Here is a 22,168-nt window from a genome sequence, read left to right as displayed (position 1 = left end):
GGACATTGGCTGAGGTTTCTTGACATACTGGGGGAAGGGGCTTAGTGTCCCCAGGCAGCCATACCGGGCTTGTCACTGATCAAACTGTTCCCTGCCTCCAGCTGACCGCCACCCCCATCCTGGGATTGACTGGAAGGTGCGTTGTGTATGTCGTGATGGAAGCGCCCAGCACCAGCTATGGATAGACTTACTGAAAACACAGAACCTGAATGTGATCAAGTCTCCAGTCCAATTGCCCGTGCACAGCAAACACAGGGGACAGACGAGCAAATCAGACCACATCATGGGGACACAGCTAGAGCTGAGGGACTTACTCAAGGTCCCACAGCTAGTGGTGGAACTGGGACTTGAACCCAAGCCCACGAGCATAGCACTCTCCTGAGACCACAAGAGGGGCTAGAGAAAGCACAGCTGGGCTTGCCAGAGGGTGGAACAGGGAACCAGAAGGGCTCAGAAGCAAGGAAGGAGCTTTTGCTACAAGGGGCAAGGTCTGTCATCCTGTTCTTTGTCTAGGCCAGTCTCAAATTCAGACTCCTGAGATAATGAGTATTGTTGGCCTTACTTGAGACGAAGGATGGACAAAGGTGCAATCAGCTGTGATCAGGGGAAAGTCTTGAGGAAAAATGGTCCAGTTACTTCCACACATAAACTGCCAAAAAAAAAAAAAAAAAAAAAAAAAAGCGAGGAAGTAGTGTGGCCAGCCTGTCCCTGGGGCTTTCCCAGTTTTAGGCCAAAGACTTTTGTACCTCAAGACCTTCCCAGCTTTATAACCGGAAGTTCTGCAGTCCAGTCCAACCAGGACAGCTGGGCCCATCAACCAATCCCAATGGGCCCTGTAGGAGTCGTGATATGGACCAAAAAAAGATTTAAAAAACGGAGGAGCCAATCAGGGACACTGAAACATCACCTGGATATTAGGGGATATCGAGAAACTACTGTTAGGAAACAAACAAGTAACCACGTGTGGTAGGCATGTTAATAGACTTAATTGTGGCAAGAGAGAGACACATAGCCTGAAACTAATATAAGTTATATGTAAATTACATCTCAATTAAAAAAAACTGTTAACAAATTTTAAGTATCTGCAGGAATTAGTGACTCTAGTACGGTGAAGGGTGAGATGAGAGGGAGAGGTGGGCAGTGGGTGTTAGCATAAATGGACGAAACTGATAAAAGGTCAGAAGAGGCCTCTCTGGCAGGCTACGATCTTTCTTCTTCCCCTGAGATGGGCCACGATGTTGGTACTGAGGCATCTTCCCGTCCACAGCTGTGACTGCATCAGGGGCCGACACTGGTCTCAAGCGAGGCTAATGATCTTGATGATCCCAGAGTTTGAATGTGAGACGGGTTGCTTTTGATTTGTCTGGGATCAGTGGTGGGGTGAACCCAGGGGCTGAGATGGCTGTTATGGGGGCCACCTTCCATCGATCATGTGTGAGAAAGCTGGCCTAGGGAGGCAAGGTGAGGGTCCTTGCCCTTTGTATAGCAGAAGCGCCCTCCTCGTTTCACAGCCCTTCTGGTTCCTCGTCCACACTCTCGGAAGCCCCACTGAACTTTCTCTGGCCCCTCATGTGGTCTCAGAAGAGTGCTGTGCTCATGGGCTTGGGTTCAAATCTGAGCTCCACCGCTAACTGGCTGAGGCCCTTTGGCAAATCCCCTCAACTCGATGAGCTAGTTTCTTCTGTAAAATGGGGAGGATACCAGTTCTTCCCTCACAGGACTGCTAGGAGGATTCAGTGGCACAAATGTGTGCCTGGCGTACAACAGATGTCCTATAAATATCATCACAGTTAACGCCATAATACATTCTCTTTGTGAAGGCTAGCTTCAGTGGATGTTTGTTTTTTTGCAACCTAAGGTTTTCTCTTAAAACCGGCCTCCCAGCTCCCCTCGACATGGACACCTCCCACTCCAAAGTTTGGGTGGAGCTGGGGTTCTCCTCTCCCCTGCTCAGGCCTGGGACAGAACCTAGACGGAGACAGAACACAGACGGAGGTACTGGATGGCTCCTGATGGGCCAGGATCCCTGGTGTTGCTGTTCCCCCACCCTACTCATTACAAAAAGCAACAGGCAAGGAAAACAGATGGCTGAGAGATGGCTTTTTTCCTCTCCTCCTAAATAACAAGGTGAAAAAAAAAGGGAAAGGAGATGAACAGATTTCTACCGTCTAGATCAAAGAGAAATGGCCATTTTCGCTGATGCTGTCCCCGCGCCCAGGCATGTGATCTCCTGGGGCGGGACTGGGAAGGGTCTGGCTTGCTATCGCCTATCGATGTATCATTAATTTCTTTTTGTTTCCCGCTACGGCGTACACCCGACTCAAGGTGAGAGAACGCAACTGGGCTGCGACTTCTCAGATTGATAGATTGCATTTCTGTGCTGGGTCCGTTTCATGCTTGGTGACTTTGCAGCAAAGCAATTATCACTGTGGAATGCATAATGGCCTAATTAATAACTAATGTCAGGTTGGCCTCTGAACCATGATTATACCTTGGCAAGCCAACTTTTTTTTTTGTTTAAACATTCCAGGAGAAAAATATTATTATAATTGACTGGTTAAATTGTCAAAGTGTCCCTACCCCGTGGACACAGGGTGTAGTGGGAAGCACATAAAGCCTGGAATAAAGAGAGGTGTTCTGCCGCCAACTGGCTGTGAGACCTTGCTCAGCATCTCAGCATCTCTGTGCTTCAGTGTCTGTACCTGTAAACAGAGCCACCTTTCTGGAACTGAGAGGGATACCTGAGTATATAGATATATTTTATAATATATATGTGGGCTATGTACCTCTTATTTATTGCTGTATCCTCATGGCATGGCACACAGTAGATGCTTACTAAATAATGGTTAAAGTAAAGGACTCTGAAGCCAGATTGCCTGGGTGCAAATCTTTCTTCTGCTCCCTCTGAGCTGTGTGACCTTGGGCAAGTTACCTAACCTCTCTGTACTTCATTTCTCTCATTTGTAAAATTACGATAATAACTTCTACCATAAGGTGGTCATAAGGAATAATGAATTGGTATCTGTAAAGTGCTTAGAATGTTGCCTGGGACAGGGAAACAGCCATGGTCATGTTTGCCAATCTCTCTATATGTCAACATTCATGGAATAAATATTCATGTAGCATCCACTGTGTGTCAGGGTCTGTGTGGGACCTGGGAACATAATTGTCTACAAAGTGCTCCCTCTTTCCTTTGGTTAAGTGGGAGGGACAAGCATTATTTGAATAATTAGAAATATATGTATTTATAAACCATGCTAAATATTGTGAAGGATGCTGTGAGTGTAAGGAACAGGGAAGTGTGATTAAATTGGGGAGATCATAGAGCCCCTCCCGAGAAAGTGACATCTGGACAGCAATCTGGAAGACGTGTAGGCATTAGGTCAGTGGTTCTCAGCAATTGCGCCCCTCCGGGGACACTGTCTGCAGGCATTTTTGGCTGTCCACCTGCAGAGGGAGGTCCTTCTGGCATCTAGTGGGTCCAGGCCAGGGATGCTAGTCCGCATCCCACAATGCACAGAATGGCCCTCACAACACAGAATTACCTGGTCCAAAATGTCCAATGTCAAGGTCAAGAATCCCTGCATGAAGTGGACAAAACTGGTGGAGTGAGAGCTTCAAGCAGAGTGAAGAGCAGGTACAAAGTCTCTGGGGTGGGGAGGGCAAGTGTTCAAGAACGTGCATAAAGGATGCAAAGAGGGAAGGGGAACAGGGTGAGAGATAAGGCAGAGGCTGGGGGACCGAGCGCCTCATTGGTCAGAGGTCTGGATTTCATTCCGGGCTCCACAGTGGAAGTTACTGGAGGGTTACAAGCAGAGAGGGATACCATGTGTTGTCTGCCTTCTTAAGAGCTCACCTGGGGTGTTGGCAGAGAGCACTGGATAAATTAATTTGGATAACAATGGGGCTGGATTCTGTGATATCAAATTTTCAGAAGAGGCAGAGATGTCAAAACCTCATCCCTGCCCATTAAAATAACCTTATCCAGAGGGGATGGCAGAAAGGCCCAGGGGGCACAGGTGAAGATAGGGACCTGGAGGACTAGGGCGGCTCAGTCAAGGTCACATTTGGGTGGAGCCTTGAAGGACAGCAAGGATTTGCTGGGAGCTTATGGAAGAAAAGTGTTCTGGGAGAAGGGAACAGAATGTGCAAAGGTTCAGAAACCCTGCACAACAGCTCTCTGTCCAGGATAACTCAGAGTCAAGCTATCTGTAGATGGGGATGAATACAGTGACCTTCCTTTGTTTTAGATGCTGGAAAAGTTTTGCTGCTTTTAGAAGGCAATGTGTTTTTTGGCAATTATTTGGTATTTATCTTTGTAATTATTATAGGAAAGAAAATTAAAGCAGAGAGATTTAAAAAATCTTTTTATGACTCAAAGATCCTCCACAAGTGGCAGATCAGAATTTGAATCCAGGTCTCACACAATTAAGTAAAACATAAAACAAATAAAATGTTCTGGGCATTTCTCTCGAACCAATCTGAATCAGGCTGTAGCCACTAATTCTTTGGGTTCTTTGAGATTCTCTCTCCCGTCTCAGGGCATGAGGTTAAGAGCTGGGCCTGGCACTTCTTGGGGCCCAGAGTGACACCCAGAGTAGACTTATTTACCTCCCAGGCACAGCTGATCTCCAAAACAGAAGCTCCTGGGCTCTTCACCCAATCTCCTAGTTGTTTGACCTTCATGCCTCAGTTTGCTCATCTCTACAATAGGCACAATAACAACCCCTATCCCAGAGGGTTTCAGCAATTCTGTTAAAGGCCCATACTTTTAGAGGTTCTGGAAGAATGTCAGCATATACAGAGCACTCAGGAGGGTTTGGTTGCTACTTTGGTTGCTGATGTTGTTATTAGTAATAGTATCCTCACAGCCTGCAGAGTGTCTGAGGAACCCACTGGTTCAGCATCTGCCCTTTCTTAACCTAGTTTTGGTCTGACTCAATAGGAAAAATGATGGTGAGAACAATGACCGTTTCATGAGCACCTACTATGTGCTAGGCATAATCTTACGGAATCCTTCAACAACAACCCTATTAGGGAGGGATAATATTACCCTTGTTTTCCAGATGAAGGAGCTAAGGCTCAGGGAGGGCAGATGACTTGCTCAAGGTCACACAGCTGGTGAGAGGCAGAGCCAGGTTGAGTCCAGGAGTCCCTAGCTCCTAGAGGCTGGGTGTTCAAACCAACTGGGATTGTTTTCCCAAAACCAGCTCTGCCTCTGGCTCTTCTGCTAATGCTGTCATGCCCTGTTGCCCTCCAGAGCTTGAGACCCAGGCCCTATATCTCCATCTGCCACGTCAAGTCTGGGCCCCACCTCCAAGCTCTTTCATACCAGCCTTGTCTTTGCCACTCTTCTGCCCCTGCCTCAGGATAGGACACCACTATTGCTGTAGGTCTCAATTGCTCCAGATTTTGCTTCTTGAGTCAATCACCTCCATGCCAGATACCTCCAGAGGGGTCTTTCTAGAAAAGGCTTCTGGTGCGGCTGTCCTCATACACCAAAAGGAACTCTGCAACCCCTCCTCTGCCCAGGGGGCGAAGCGCGTACTGAGCCCAGCACTCAGGGTCCCTCTGTCGTACTCGAATGTCTTTCCTAGCCTTGTCTTCTTCCCTGATGCCCATGGATCATAGCTCCAGAGAGGTTCAGTGGCACTGTCACTAAATGACCATCTCATTTCATCCTCAAGACAAACCTCTACGGTGGGCACCAATTTACCGATGAGGAAACTAAAGCTTGGAACGAGGGGAAGTGACTTGCCTGAGATCACCTCTCTAGTGATCCAGCTGGGGCTCGAACCCACGTCTGCTGATGCCAAGGCCTGTGCTCTTCACTGCCACACCTCATTCTCCTCTTCGTGCTCCATCCTATCCATCTTCCTCACCTAAGCACAACTTCGCCTCCTCCCAGAAGTCTTCCCTATTGCCTGCCTACAAAGTCATCACTTTCTCTGTGGCACACATAGAACGTTTTCCTCCTACTTCCCTTCTGCTTCCTTTCCTAGTGGACTGTGAATGTGGGCTCCTCAGGAGTGGCTTGGCCTTCTTGTTGGACAGGCTCATGTCTTCCCTTAGCCAGTCTAGTGCAGAGCAGGACACACAGTAGGGGCTTTATAACACCTGCCAAATTATTGAACTCATTCCTTGCTCTTGCTTTTCTGCCTGCCCACCCCCGGATTTGGAAGACCCTTGAATTCCATTTCCTAATCACCTATCCCAAATGCACTGATCCTGCTGTGGACAAAACTCTGTGTTCTGGGCTCCATCCTGTTCCCCAGCAGCTAAGGAGGGAGGTACTTCCTCAAGCAGGGAGTCCACAGGGTAGCAGACAGGGTTATGCACTCACATAACCCTGAGATTTTCTCCCCTTCTTGGGCACACCATGTTAGACCATTGTTTTAGCCCCCCTGAAATTGGACATGGCCTTGTAATTGAGATTTGGATAAAGGAATGTGGGCAAAAATGATGTGGCCACTTCCAGGTCTGGACCTTGAGAACCTCGCAAGAGATCTGCCATGTTTTCCTTTTCCCCCCTGTATCAACCAAATGAAAGGGACTCTGGAACACAGTGGAGGACAGAGCTAGAAGATAGGACATGCCCGGGTCCCTGAATGACTATGGTGAGTCACCTTCCCCCTATCAGCCAGCACTAGATTGTGATGTAAGAAATAAACTCCAGCTGTGTTTGATGTTTCTATAGGAATGAGCCTACTAGGATTCATGCTGACACACAATGGGTTCAAATCCCAGCTCTTCTCGATAGCTAGGTGATCTTGATGTCTCAAACTCTCTGAGACTGTTTCTTCCTTATAAGGAAAAGCAATCATCTCTACTTTAGAATTTCCTAGACTATTCCACAACATCCCAGATGTCAGATAACCAGCATGGAATGTGGTACCCAGGAGAAATGGAAATACCCTCCTGCCCCTTGGCCCCACCTCTGTGTCTCAGGGCAGGGTCTCTGCTTGGTTCTAGAACATAGGATTTGGCTAATTTTAATCTTTGTTGGTACCCACTAGTATTTGGCTTTATTTATTTTAATTGTTATTATTTTGTGCTTGTGCTGGGAATAATTTTATTATAGGGCAGGAGTTTATAAACCTCAGGGAGGAAATAAATATGAGAACTTTGCTGCAGTGTAGGCTCCAGGGCCAGGAGGGAAGAGAGTGGAGAGACTTTAGGAAATGGCTTCTGAGGGTGGGGAGGCAATGAGTACCAACATGCCAAGGTGAGCCTGATTTAAGGTGATGCTGTGCTTGGCAGGGTGGATCTGGGGGTGGACAGATGCCAGGGCACAGGTGAGGGCCTGGGGACTCAGGATACCTCTCCCTGGCTTTTAGCCTGGAAGGTCTCACTTCCCTCCCACCTCAGGGCATTTGCATATATTGTTCTTTTTACCCAAAATGCCATTCTTCCCTTCCTGGGGTTTTAGCCACACTCTAATGTTCCTACTCTTGCTTTAATTCATAGGTCATTTCCTCCTGGAAGCCCTCCCTGACAACCCAGGAGGCTCTCATAGCCCCATGGAGCTCCCTGTAACAGCCCCTGCTGCAGATGTTAATTATACTATATTTACTTGCTTTGTGAGTGTCTGAATTATGACTGTCATCTCCCAGAGGGTCACCTCTGGGAGGGAATGGACTTTGTCTTATTTGAGCCTGTGCCTAGAACAGTGCTTGGCATACAGAAGCGTTCTGCAAATATTTGCTGAGTAAACAAATGAATGAATAAGTCGATTCAATCTCTTCTACTCCCTATACACCTAAAAGCAGGGGTCAGCAAACTTCTCCAGTAAAGGGTCAGATAATAAATATCTTTGGCTTTGCAGGCCATAAAGGTTTTGTTGCAGCTCCTGAACTCTGCTATTGTGATATGAAAGCAGCTATATATATAGATGACACATAAATGAATGAGCAGAGCTGTGTTCCTATAAAACTTTATTTATACAAGCAGTCTTTGGCCCAAGGGCCATCGTTTGCTGACCTCTGTCCTAAAGCCTGCTCTGTTCTTACTTAGTACAAGGATTACTTCTGGTCCTGTGCTGGGGGCTACCCTGTAGCAGCATGCAAAAGCTGAGTGTTAAATTTTCAGGAATTTTGCAAGCTGGTTGTTAAACACAGCCATTATTAAAAATTAAATCAAATGAACCTATAATTATAATAAATAATTTATATTAAAAATAACGATACTAGAAATGGATGAATCTTGAGGACATTATGCTGAATGAAATTAGCCAGCCACATAAAGACAACAACTGTGTGATCCCACTTATATGAATTACTTAAGAGTCATCAAAGTGAGATCCAGAAACGAGTGTTGGTTGCCAGCTGTGGGGAATGGGGAATTCTTGTTTAATGGGTATAAAGTTTTAGTTTGGGAAGATGAAAAGAGTTCTGGAAATGGATGTGACTATGGTTGCACAACAGTGTGAATGTACTTAACGTCACTGAACGGTACTTCTAAAAGCAGTAATACGGTCAATTATAAGTTATGTGCATTTTGCCACAAAAATTTGGGAAAAAGAGGAAATACATATTCAGTACTCATTACTTCGTAATTATTTGATTGCATTTCACTCATCTCTATGCTTTGAGGCTACTTACATCTATTATGTCTGCATGGTGAGCGGTGCATCTCTTCCCAACGCCATGCTGAGAGGATTTACACTACAGAAAGTGGCAGATGACACAAGTCACTCACCCCTTGCCATTGTTCAGCACTGACAAGTATGCCCTGGTTATTTTCCCTGACAGCCTCCTCCAATAGATGGTGAGCCTCTAGGGCAGAGCTCCTCAAACATTAGAATCACAAACAGAAGCTTTTAAAACTCTGATTTTCATAGCAGCAATGTCAAATAGCCAAACTGTGGAAAGAGCCTTGTTGTCCAACAATGGGTAAAGAAGATGTGGTCCATATATACAATGGAACATTACTCAGCCTCAGAAAGGACGAATACCCACCATTTGCATCAACGTGGATTGAACTGGAGGAGATTACGCTGAGTGAAATAAGTCAAGCAGGGAAAGACAATTATCATACGGTTTCACTTATTTGTGGAACATAAGGAATAGCATGGAGAACATTAAGAGAAGGAAGGGAAAAATGAAGGGATGGGAATCACAGGGGGAGATGAACCATGACAGACTGTGGACTCCAAGAAACCGACTGAGGGTCTTAGAGGGGAGGGGTGGGGGATGGGTTGGCCCGGTCATGGTATTAAGGAGGGCACGTATTGCACGGAGCATTGTGTGTTATATGCAAACAGTGAATCATGGACCCTACATCAACACTGATGATGTACTGTATGGTGACTAACATAACATGATTAAAAAAAAAAATCCTGATGCCCAGGACTCATACCAGACCAAGAATGCCAGCCATTCTGGGATGACTCCCAGATCTCGTTTTTTTTTTTTTTTTTTTTTTTTTTTAAGCTGTCAGGAGATTCCTTTGGGCAGCCAGGGTTGAAAGCCAGTGGGCTGGTCTAAGGCTGAGCATCTCAAACTCCAGCGTGCCTATGAATCACACCAGAGGACTTGGTTCAAGGGTAGATTCTGAGTCAGGAGATCTGGGGAAGAGACTGCCTTTTCACTGCACTCCCAAGTGATGTGGATGCTCCTGGCCCACGGACCACACTTTGAGTGGCAAAGCCTGAGAAGGAAAGATGCTGCCGGTCAGTCAGAGGGAAAGGTTTCCTTTCTGCCTGGTGACCACATGGCAATATGCCTGTCTCTCTCCCACCACCCCTCTAGTAAACACAGTGAACAGAGTTACAAGAACCATTTTACAGAGCAGAAGACTGAGGCTGGTGAAGTGACATGCCCAAGATCACAGAGCCAAGGAGCAGTGGTGGGACTTGGACTTGGCTTTTTGAGACCCCAAGTCCAGTGCCCTTGCCTTCATCAACTGCCTGATTGAGGCCACTCTGGGTATGGGGATTAGATGGACTCGAAGCTGCATCCAGGCCTTTCCTTTCCTTGCTGTGTGACCCTAGGTGGGTTTCTGAACCTCTCTGGGTCTCATTCCTGATGCTCAGGGCACAGAGGGGCAGACTGTGATACTGGATGCTTGAGGGCCTCTTGCAGGGCTCGCCTCATGGAGGACACCCACATCCAGGAAGGTTCCTTCTCCAGTACCTAAACCTGGGGATGACACTTCAGGGGCCGCACCTTGGCTACAACCCTAGGGGGTCATGCAGTCTGGCCCTCTGCCTCTCAGCTAGATCAAAGGGAAGGCAGGATTGGGGCCATTCTGGGTGCAACTGCATTTGCCTTGGCAGCATTCAGCTCGTCTGTCATTAGTTAATACACTGCTGGAGGATTTCAGAATCAGAATATTGCCATAGCCATGGTCAGTGCTTAGCCTCTGACACGGCTCTCCATTTTCTTTGCACCAGTCATTGCTTTAAGCCTTTTATCTATAACCTCCTCTGAGCCTCACGCTTACCTTATAAGGTATGTATGAGTCCCATTTACAGATGAAGAAATCAAGGCACACGGAGAGAAAAATAACTTGCTCCAGGTCACTTGCCATGCAAGTAGCATGGCAGGGATTTGAACCCAGGCTGTCCGGCTCCAGAGCTGCTCCTAACGGCTGCACATACTGCCTTTCAAATAATTTATGTGCAAGATGTAAATGCACCATGTCCCCCAATGTACTCTGAGTGCCCCAGGGCCAGAGGCCCTGTTTCTCTTGTTCCCTGCCCCACAGTAGGGGCCCTCAATAGGGTCTGCACACAGTAGAGGCTCAAGAAATAGTTTTGGAACGAGGGAATGAGTGGTCTGGTTTAAACTCTCCCATCCCACATCCTGGCCACATGAAACTCAATCATAGCCATGACTAGCAGTGGTACCAAGGGGCATGTGCCAATCTGTCTCTCCCACAAGGCTCTGAGTGCCATGAAGATAGGAATAGGATCTGGGGTGCTCACTGCCATATCCCTAGAGCCTGGCACTCACTCTGGTAAATAGCAGGGGCCAAATAAATGTCTGCTGGAGAGTGAAGTTCTCAGTGGAACTGAAAAGGGAAGCAGGGGTGTGCATATGTGTTCCAGGGATGCTGGGTGGAGAGCCGCGATACCAAATAATCATGATTCTACGGTCCCGCCTCTGGGAGGTTCACACCACATCGAGTTCTTTATCTGCATGGATCCCTGGGAGGATCCCTATTTTACCCCTATTTTATAGCCAGGGAAACTGAGGTTCACCGAAAACCCTGCCAAAGGACAGAGATTTGAACCTAGGTCTGTGCCTCTCTCAGCTTATGTCCAAGGGCGCCTGATGACTAAGTAATTTGTGTTCACCCTCTCACTGTTAGGACTTGGCACAGTTCCTGGCACACAGCGAGTGCTCAACTATCTCTCTCTTTTTTTTTCTTTTATTCATTTGACAGACAGAGATCACAAGTAGGCAGAGAAGCAGGCAGAGAGAGAGAGAGAGAGAAGAGGAAGCAGGCTCCCTGCTGAGCAGAGAGCTGGATGTGGGGCTCGATCCCAGGACCCTGGGATCATGACCTGAGCCGAAAGCAGAAGCTTTAACCCACTGAGCCACCCAGGCGCCCCTCAACTATCTCTTGAACATGAGTGAATACTAATGCTCATCACCTCATGTTGGGGCACATAGTAGGTGCCTGGCACATAGTAGGTGCTCAACAAACATCTACTGGATGGATGCACAAGTGACCGTGGGAATGGCCACATGTCCTATGACGGCATTGTGGGCCTTCTGTTGCAGCAGCTTCTGCTTTGCTCCCTGCCATTCCCCAACCCCGGGCAGATCTGAGTGCTAAGAGACACTGGCTGACAGTGCCACAAGATGGATGCGTGCCCAGCGGCGTCATCTCCCCACCGACTGGCCCCGCATGGCCTTCCATAATGCAGTCCATTAAAAGGCTTGTAAATTTTCATACACGAAAGCCTACCATGGCGTCAGCATAGACTAATTGTTGTTAAATGTGCGGGAATGTTACCGCCACGCCGCTGGAGCGATCACTCTTCCCAGCCCGGCCCAGACGCCGACCCATTCCTCTGCAGGCGGAAAGCTTACAACGTTTGCACAAGGCCAAAAAGCAATTCGTGTCAAAAAGATCAATAATATAAAAATAAAGCATGAGAATTCTAGTTAAAGGGAATGTCATATAAATATGTGGTTCACGTCCATGATTCCAAGATTAAAAAAAATCAATCAATATCGTTCTTTAGATGATGTTATTTCTAATGAGAAATACCCGGAACAACTGCAAATAACTGCTTAACTGGGGGGAAAAAAGCATTAATAATTTACTTTATAAGGCATATGATACCGAGTGAAAGAGGATCGCTGCTGGTTCTTAATTTGGTTGTAATGCAGCGTGACAGGTTCAATGACGCTTTGGCGGGTTCTTAATATTAAATTCAGAAAGATGTTTAGCTCATTCTGAGTTTTACCCCAAGCTGGGCAGGGTAAAGCCAAAGGGGCAAGACTCGTTATGGGAGCCAAGCAGGATCTCACCATCATGATTATTAAGTCATCAAAGAGGAGACGGTAGGGAATGTGTGTGCATGTGTGCAAGCCAGGGGGCAGTGGGAGGGATGGAAGCCCTCACTGCATCTTGTAAGCGACACCCTGTTTACTGAGCAATTACTATATGCCACACTCTGGGCTGGGTGTGCAGACCTGGGTTTGAATCCCAGCTCCCGTGATGGGTCAGGCTTCCCTAGTGGATTCTAGCTGAAAAAGCTCAGTGAGGTCACATCTGAAAGGCATGCATCTGGCTGAGCAATGAGGCCCTCCCCGGCCCTAACCACCTGCAGGTGTCCAATTTTAGCCCTCAATCTAGAATTTATATCTTCAGTGCTTCCTGCAGCCCCAGGCCTCTGTCCAGCCCTTCAAGCTGAGGTTTGCCTCTCCCATCCTCTGCCCTGCTGGTGAAGAGCTGAGTGAGCTCAGGCCAGCAACCCACGTCTCACCTGGAAGAGGGGCCGATACCAGCAGCGCCTCTCTCACCTGCTGCTGACAGGTAGGACGCATGAGACACTTTGCTAAAGGCTCAGTAAATCTGCTGAGCCTCAGTGACCTCACGTGAGAAATGGGTGAGACCAGAGGCCTACACATGAGGCTTGTGGGAAGAATAAATGTGATGACACAAGTCTCAGCTCACCCATGTGGAATGCCGACTTATGTTCAAGGAGCGCACACTATGTGCTGGGCTTTATTCCCGGGGCTTTTCAAGTATCGGCTCAATCCTCGCATCAGTCCCATTAGGTGGGTATTATTATTATTTCCAAGAAAAGCAAGAAAATTGAGGTCCAGAGAGACTGAGTGACTTGCCCAGGGACACACAGCCAGGAAGCAGAGAGCTAGGAAGTAAGTTAGTGCCAACCTGGCTCCAGAGTCCGCGCCTGCCCCCAGTGCTTGTCTTTCTCAGTGGGTTCTGGTTAGCGAGGCCATTTCTTCCTGCTCTTGCTGGCTGGCCGGGACTACATGCATCTAATGTCAGTTGTGGCCCTAATAAACCTCACTTACAAACGATGGTCATGCCAGTGCGCAGAGCCTCTCGACAAAGGGTAGTTAGGGGAGCAAGGGAATTAGGACAGCAAAGATAGCTGGAAGAGCAAACAATGTAAAAAGGCCAAAAAAGGGGGGACCCTGTAATTAAATTTCAGCTCAAAGGGAAGGGCAGGAGTCCTGCAGGTACATGCAGAACAAGAGGAGAGCATAGGAACCAAGTTACAACATGGCTTGTAGGGCCGGCTGGGGGATTGTGGCCCGGGCAGGCAGAGACATGTCTGTCTTAGGTGAGCTGAGCCGTGAGGAACCCCACCATGCCTTCTCAGGCAGCTCGGCTGCAGGAACACGGATTGACCTCCTTGGAATCTGTCCTGGGTTAGGACCTCCTTCCCCGCCCATGAGTGCCTGGGAGGGAAAAGATACTCGGTGTTTGGGGCTGGAACAGATGGTGTTCCTTCAAGCCAACAATGATTTCAGGCTTTGGGCACTGGATGGAGGTGGTGAATAAGGGGTTCAGGTAGAGGGTACAAGGGGCACAGTCTCCTCCTCTCAGTCATCTCTGAAAGGCCAAGCGCACCCTACCTCATGCCACCTGATTAGCAGTTGGGAAGGATCCTATTGAAACCTGAGTCTGACCTCGTCTGCTCTAAAGTCTCCTATGGCTCCCACCCAATTCTAAGTCAGAGCCAAAGCCCTGGAAGCAGCTCCAAGGCCTGAATGATCTGGCACCTGGAAATGTTCTGCTGGGTAAGGGCTGTGCTGTGAAAGGTGGCGGGGGTGGGGAGTTGGTTAGGGAGGGCTTCCTTATTCCCGGAGGATCTGACACTTGAAAGGAGTGAACCAGGCAAAGGGAACAGCAAATACAAACACTCTGAGGCAGGAACAAGTCAGGCTGTCTGCTTGCTGAGGGGAGAGGCAGGCAGGGGCCAGTCAGTGGTGGGACCCAATGACCTGGGGTTTCTGCCCTAAGGATTTTCATCATCCTACACCACCCTCCTGGGCCTGAATCCATGCCCCCCTGCTTTCCTCCTGCCACAGGTGCAGACGGAGGCACTGGATGGGTGCTGGCCACCTCTTCTGTGAGCCCTTGGTTTCCTCAAACGTAGAAGGGGATAATCACAGAACCTCTCCCTGACAGACATATTATGGAAAACACATGACATAACCATTAGAAAGTGTGCAGCATATAGTAGATGTGCAATGAAAGTCACATGGAGAGACTTCTCTAACAAATGCAAGGTTCACCTTTAGTGCCAAGGCTGGCTGCTTACTAAATGATAACAGTGGACAATGAGGCTTTAGTGTCACCCAGATCAGGAGGTGACACCATGGGCATCGTGGCCCAGGTCTGATCAACCACAAGATCCTGGCAAGCCGATGTGAGCAAAGGAAGGAATTTCCAGCTGTGTGCCCATCTCAAAATGAGAGGGACTCAGGGGAGACAGTGTTGGCACCTTTGGCCTTGGTGAGGCCTGCAGGGAAGGTTCTGGAAAGCTTCGAACTACAGCAGGTCATAATATCTTATATCTCTGACCATTGTGGCACCCCTGATCCCATGTGAATTGGGGGACAAGCGTCCCCATCCCACTTCAGAGATGACATAGTAGAGGATATCTGACCGGACTATAGTTAAACATATTTACTTGCTCCTTGATTGACTAAATTGTCCACTCACCCAACAAATATCCACAGAGGCAGAGCCATCAAGCTGGAGGTCACAGTGCTCTGCTTTGCCACCTACATGAGCTGCAGGGGAGGCAGGGAGACTCCATCTTTTGCTTTCTTGCAAATCTCTATTTCAACACTACCTCTCTGCTCCTCCATACACAAACCTTCCACTGGGTCTGCTCTAGACTCCTTTAGCCATTGGGGTTTGTCTCAGAGTTGTACCTCAATCCCATCAGAAGAAACACAAAGGAGAAGAGACAAAATCTTCCAACTGTTGACACTCCCCACCTGGGCATCTGCAGGGCAACATCAGGCACTTTGCTCTGGGAGCAACCGGCCCTCTCCCTCTGGAATTGGAGGGGCGGGGGGCGGGGGGGCTGTGCTCTCGAGATGGACGCCGAAGAACTTGGTGCTGGGGGAAATGTTTTGGGTAGGCTGAAATCTGCTAAAAGGCTGAGGGAGGGGAGGAGAAAAGGGAGGAGAAGGTGGAAGAGAGAGGGGAGAGGAGAGAAGCAGAAGAGAGCTGAGCATCAGGGGAAAGAGGGGAAAGAATTTGGCGCTCTGCGAATCCTGGCTATTCTGGTGATCTACTGCTGTGTAACCAGCCGCCCCAAAATGGAGTGGCCCAGAGCAATTACTTCTTATTATCTCTCATGCTTTTATGGGTTGATGGGGCTCAGCTGGGCAGTTCTCTTGTCATCTCTCAGGCGATCACAGCCAGGTGGCTGCTACAGCTGCATTGCCTGATGGCTCCACTGGGCTGGATGGCCAACATGGCTCCTTGACTGGTGCTGGGGCCTTGGTGCTCCCAGCTCTTCTCTTGCATATGGAGTCTCATCCCCGAGGGCCTACATACAGGTGGGGCTGGAAGAGGCAAGAGACAGCACTGCCAGTCTGCTGAAGGCCTCCACCTGCTACTGGCAGAGGGTCACCTCCATCAGGCGGATTCAAAGAATGGAAACACAAGCTCCATCTCTTGTGGGGGAATGCCAGACAGAATGCAGTTATGCAGGGCCTGGGAGGTAGTGTGTGAGGTTCAGCAAAGAAGCAGAAGCTCTGGGAGGAAATCAAGAAGCCTCCCATGAGCTCTTGACATGACTGGGCATTATTTCGATCACAGGGACTGAATGAACCCCTCGTGACATTCCTTAAGGGCAGCGATGGTATCTCACCATCTCTGGACCTTCCACAGCTTTCGCTTGCAGCCTGGCACATAGTAAAGGTTCCAGGAGTATCTGTTAAGTGGACCTGTGAGGTGCCCAGTAGAAAGGCGGCCCTTCTGGGACTGACACAAATACTTGCCCTCCCCCACATCAAGAAGCATCTAGTTGACTGCCAGGTCAGGACCTTCACTGTGTCCAGCACCTAGAACACTACCTGGTATGCAATAGGGATTAAGTAAAGGTTTGTTGAGTGAATAAGTGATTGCAGGGATTCAACAGATGATGAGTATGTCTCTTATAAGTGGTACCTCGGTCTCATCTCTAAGCTCTGAGAGGGTGGTCATGCTGCACAAACTCCCTTGGGTCCTGAGAGGACAGAGAGAGCATATCTTGGCTCCCTGCCACCAAACACACCCCCCCATGATGAGAACCAATGACTCGCCAGCCTCTGACAGAGGATCTCACTGAACTCACGCAATCCTAGGAGCTGTCATGAGGAAACAGTGGCTCAGAGACGTGAAGGCACCTGCCAACGTCAGGTAAGTTTGTTAGTGTTTGGGTGGGACTCAGACCCTGGGTGTCAGACCCTGGGGGGGTCACAGGAGGCAGCAGCCCCCGTGGGTCTCAAACGGCAGTGTTTCCATCAGGCCGTGGTTAATGGGTCTGCTCTGACTCCGCCAAAGGGTTTTCTATCTCACAGGCCACATCCCCTTCCTGGTGGAAGAAGAAGGAAGCAGAGAGAAAAAAAAACCTTGCAGTGGCCCTGCTGTCTTCCTGGCTGGGCCAGCACACACACTCCTTAGAAAAGTTTCACCTCTGGTTTAGCATAACAAAACTTTTAATTTAGATGTTTTCATCTCGCTCTCCAAGTAAAAATAAGTTTAAAATAATGACTGTAATAAATGAAGGTAATTAATTGTAGTTTGTTCCTTTACTGTCTAGTCAGCTTAATTTTACCTTTTCAACTAATAATGAGAAAATAATTTTTGTGCTCGGAGGGTTAATGATATGTAACTGCGAGAGCTGCTAATTGCGTGTTGCAATCCATCCATCAACAACCCCATCTGTGCGACTTGATTATGTTTGCTAAATTATTGCTTTGAATTATCTTTCATAAAGCAACTTTTGTAATTAGCGGGGCTTTCGTCTTGCTCTTTTCTCTGCGCGCAAGGATATTCAAACTTTGGCCATTTCAAGCTGTCTCCATTAAGCCACCTTCTCTGGCTGTCTTTGTTTCCCTGAACAGGGGGAATCAAGACTGTCCTTTAAGCAATCAAGGCAGAGAGAAAAACCTTCCTTGATTCACAGCAGGGCAAATTCACTTCCTCTCCGCACCCCTCCCGCCAGCGTGAGTGCGCGACACACACACGCACATACACACGAGAAAGAAAAAAAAGGCCACACACATACAGAATGAAGAGATAAAGAGGATGCCCAGATTCTTTATACGCCACGGCCGGTGAAGTGAAATTAAGGAATGAACTTGAACATGTTATATTTCAACAAGAGGCTCACACTGGGGAAGAAGCAATGACAAGGTACGATATTCAGCCCTGGCGTTTTATGGGCTACTTTATGTGACTTGAGACGGTGTTTGCCTCAGGGAATATTCCTGGGAGGTGATTAATGCCCACTTGGGAATCCTCAGCTCTGAGCCTGGAGCCTGGTGGATCGCGAGAGGGAAGCGGCATAAAGGATGAACCCTCATTAAAAAAATTAAAATGAAAATCAAATTTGGATTATAAACGGCTTGTGCGTGAGCAGTTTGTTCTGGACGAAGAAGATGCTTTTTATTAACACCTTTCTTTGGCGCCGTTTCTCCCCTGAGGCACGGGGAGGGACCTGGCAGCTGCGACGGATTAGTCAATACATCATCAGGAAAGCAGGGGTTTCAGGAATAAAACTCCAGACAAATGTAGTCTTTTTGGTACATTAAAGGGACGATGGAAAGCCCTCTTAAGAAAATTAACGAAGTTATTTGGAGATCCTCAGCTATTAAAACAGTGCGAATTCAACATGCCACATAGATTTGGAAATGAGAATTCAGCTTCGTCTTCCCTTTCGGACCCACTAAAACTTTCTCTCTCTCAGTGAGTTACTGAATACCAGCTGTGTGCCAGACACTGTGTCAACTGCCTCTACCCTTCGTTCTTTGAATCCTTACTGCTAACTTCATTTGTCAGAGGAGAAAAGCTGAAGCTCAGAGAGGTTAAGGAACCTCTCCCCAGCCACATAACTAAGCAGCAGGACTGAGATTCAGGCCGGGCCGGTCTCAGTCTGATTTGCACGAGCTTTCTGCCACGTGGCACTGGGGTATTCTCTGGATCATTATCCAAACGTTAACACCGAACTCTTTCTCCTATTGAAAAGGTGATGTAAGTCACGGCTGTTTCCTTCAGGGATAGCAAGCCCCCTCTTTTGGAGAAAAGCCTTGAACACATACTCAGGAAAGAGGTAGATTCCAGCCCAAGACTAGCAGAGGCACTGGAGGTGATGGATAACAGGAATAATAAAATAACCAGGACCACTAAAATAAAGCAATGCTCTAAGCACTTTGCTCTTCCTCAGCCATGACCCTATGAAGGAGATAGAATTATTACCCAGTTTTACAGATAAGAAGACAAAGTCACAGAGAGGCTAAGGAACTTGTCTATGGTCAAACAGTGAGGAACCGGCAGAGGCAGGGTTCAAACCCAGGTTGGATCTGGAGTCTGCTCTTTACTGCCTGGCAGCTCTCTGTGTGCCAGGCATTGCATTATTTCTCAGTTCTTAAACAACACAGAAAAGATCGGGGGTGTCTTTATTCCCATGAACAGAAAGGGAAACTGAGGCTTTAAGTGGCTAAGAGAAGCTCTGTCCATACCAGCCGAAGCAAGGGCACAGCTGATAAAGTGACGCTCGGTGCCTATCTCTGGGCTGCCCTGAGGGATCAGCTGCCTGAGAGGGCTTGTGTGCTGAGAGCCCCTCATGGGACCAGGGCCTGGCAGATGGGAACCTCTTTTTTAAAAACACAAAGCCATGACAACAAATTCCCAACAATATTGGTCTTTCTGGTATGTCCCCCCAGCTCCCGCCCCAGCCCGCTGCCGTCCCCTTTCAGATCAGGCACCTCACACAACCAAATGAATCAATACTGGATGGCCCTATAAATAAATAAGCACATCAGTCAACTGAGTAATAAAATGAAGGGATGAAAAATATGGAAATCAGCGACATTTGTGTAAATCTAGTTATTGTTTACTTTAATATTGCCTTATGTGCTTACGCGGTTCCAAAGAGACAGATTTAAAGTAATGTGGCGCTTGGCGGACGACAGACTTAAAACGCATCTCCACCGGAGAGCTCGGAGAAGGGCCAATCCTTCCCAGGTCCTGCCTGAATCCAGGGAGACTGAGAAGAGCCCCCCTGAAGATGGAACATTTGACAAATGGCTTCCCCTTCCACTACCCTGCCTCAGTGTAACTCCATTCTCTTCCCCGCCTGCCTCCCTTGCCAGCAGGACAAGCGGACATTTTCAGAATCCTGGTCGCAAAGTCAAGCCAAGAGGAGTGGGGGAGGTTCAGCCCCGTGACAGAGCTCCAGAAGGCCGGAGAAATAACCGGCTGAAGACAGCCCAGCTACCGCCGAAGGAAATCGGGACCGATGCGTTGTCAGGAGAGAACGTCAATAGGGTTGGTTTTATACTCAGATGGTGGGTCAGTAGAGAGGATTTCAGGGTGGGCTGGTGACTACTTGGGCTTCTCTGCAAGACCACTTTAGAGAATCAAAGCCAAGCAGAATGCCAGGGGACAGCAAAGGTCACCGACTTCAAACCTCTTGATTTTAAAAATGGGAAACCAAACCTAGAAGGTGAGGTGGTTTGTTCAAGGTCACAGAAACTGCATATAGCAGAGCTGCTATAAGGCTGGACAAAGTCCAGGGAGAGGGAGATTCTTGGGACCAGACACAGAATCCCATCCAATAGAACAGAGAACCCGTTCTCATCATGTCACCACTGGCTGATCTGGAAAGAATGGGGTGGAGTTTGCAGTGGGGATGGGCAGGTTTCTCCCAAGCTGCCAGAGGCTGCTGGCTTCCTCTGGCAACTCCAGGGGGGACAGGAAAGGGAAGCAGGGAATGTTTCTGTGGCATGCCATGGGCCTTGGGTCTTACCTCAGCTTGGAAGCTTTTTAATACAGGAGCCACCATCTCTCTGATTTCCTGAAAAAGAGATCAGCGAAGAGTTCACCACAGTGCCAGGTGGGATACCCCCGTGGCCCTTGCTTGCAATGCACTGTTGTCCCCCAGGCCAGCACTGCCCAAAGGTATCCCGTGGGACGTGTGCTCCATGGGATTTCCTCAGGGTTTCTCATATATACACCTACACACAGACACACGCACGTGTACACACACATAGGGTGCCAAGCCAAATCAGCCTAGGAAATAAAGTTCAACATCAAGTTTCTTCCCTGCAGGACTTTTTGGAGCCTTTCATATAATGCACATTGGAAACTTCTGGAAGAGTGGGGAAGGAAGGAGTACTTCCCAAACAGATCTGACCAGGGAATGTTTTTTTACACAAAGCGCTCACGGGACTAGTGGTGCATTCTGCAACTGACACTTGCTGAAGAGGTGGGCTCGACTCTCCAGACCCAGCAGCATGTCACCAAAGTCCCTTCATAAAAACCTTCTGTCCTTCAAACGTTTGCTCAGGGCTGTTTCCTTCAGGTGGCCATCTCTGTCTGCTTCCCCACCCAACTGCCCTTCTCTGGCAAAGACTCCATTTTACATTTTAGCAACATCACTTCTGTACTTGTCTCTCTTTCTTCTCCAGAACGTGCGGTTTCTGGCCCCCCCGGTGCCCAGCTCAGAGGAGGGGCTCTGTAAATGTTTGATAAACTCTGTGGTAGTGGGCTGTCTTCAGAAGGGAGTCTCCTGTTTCTGGACCCTAACTTCCTGCCTTTCACAAGTGACCATGAGGTTCTCAGCCCCAAGGGCTCCCTTGGTTGGCTCCTGTGAGTTCTCCCCAGCACTGCAAGAGGGAGGCCTTTTAGAACCTAGTGTCACCAAGATTCCAACCCTAAATGCTTCAGTTTCCTGAGACCCACGGGTGACTCCATGACTGCTGTCAGTCACGTCCCACAAGAGACCCCTGCGGAAGGAGGAGTTGAGAGGGGCTCCAGAGCGTGGGGAGAGGGGACAGTAGAGAGAAGCAGGGAAGGAAGACGTGGGCACAAGAATACATATGTTCAGGTAAAGAATAAATCCCTTAATTACAAGATAAGGTTGTGTTTCTGTCCCTGAAAATGATCCCGCCTCTGGGTCCTGGGTACCCCTCCTCACTGATTAGTGTCCCCCAGGGCTCCTTGGAGCTGGTGATATACTGATGGTATGTTTGGGATCTTCAGGGGGGACATAGGGAGAGCGTGCCAATCTAGTGGATTTGATCACAAGGAGCTATGAGTGCATGGACTGAGCCATGGAAAAGGAAATGCAGGAAAACCCAGGTCCCAGGTTGTGAACTCAAATGCTCACAGAGTCCGGGGTGCAGGGAATGGACATGCGGGAGGCAGGCTGGGAGGCAAGGATCGGGAGAGCCCCAAGCACCGTGTAATGGAGGTAGCAGCTGCTCAGCTCTAGCTGGTGACCACCATGTGGGCATCGAGCCCCTGTGCGACCAGATACTGGAAATCTGGGGTTTTGGGTGAAATCTACTGAGATGCCAAATGTTGGTAACTTACTGTAAAACCCAAATGACTTTACAGACCAAATAAAACGTATCGTCAGGTTAAACCTCTGGTCCAAGTTCAGGAAATGTTACAGCTGGAAGGGGCCTCAGAAATCATCTCTCTTGTCCCCTGATTTTCCGAAAGG

General features: G+C 48.4%; 1 protein-coding gene across 4 annotated transcripts in view; it reads right to left on the bottom strand.

The window, feature by feature from the left end:
- Positions 1-22,168, bottom strand: part of CUX2 (cut like homeobox 2) — a 258,224-nt gene that overhangs the window by 75,639 nt on the left and 160,417 nt on the right. For all 4 annotated transcript variants that reach the window (XM_047697621.1, XM_047697624.1, XM_047697622.1 and 1 more), the window contains exon 3: positions 20,468-20,515. In XM_047697621.1, coding sequence (XP_047553577.1) covers positions 20,468-20,515 — 48 coding nt within the window. The remainder of the gene's footprint in view (positions 1-20,467; positions 20,516-22,168) is intronic.

Source organism: Lutra lutra, chromosome 12, assembly GCF_902655055.1.
Source record: "Lutra lutra chromosome 12, mLutLut1.2, whole genome shotgun sequence".
In the NCBI taxonomy this organism is placed as follows: Eukaryota; Metazoa; Chordata; class Mammalia; order Carnivora; family Mustelidae; genus Lutra; species Lutra lutra.
Note: the sequence above shows the minus strand (reverse complement) of the source record. Positions and strands in the feature narration are given on the sequence as shown.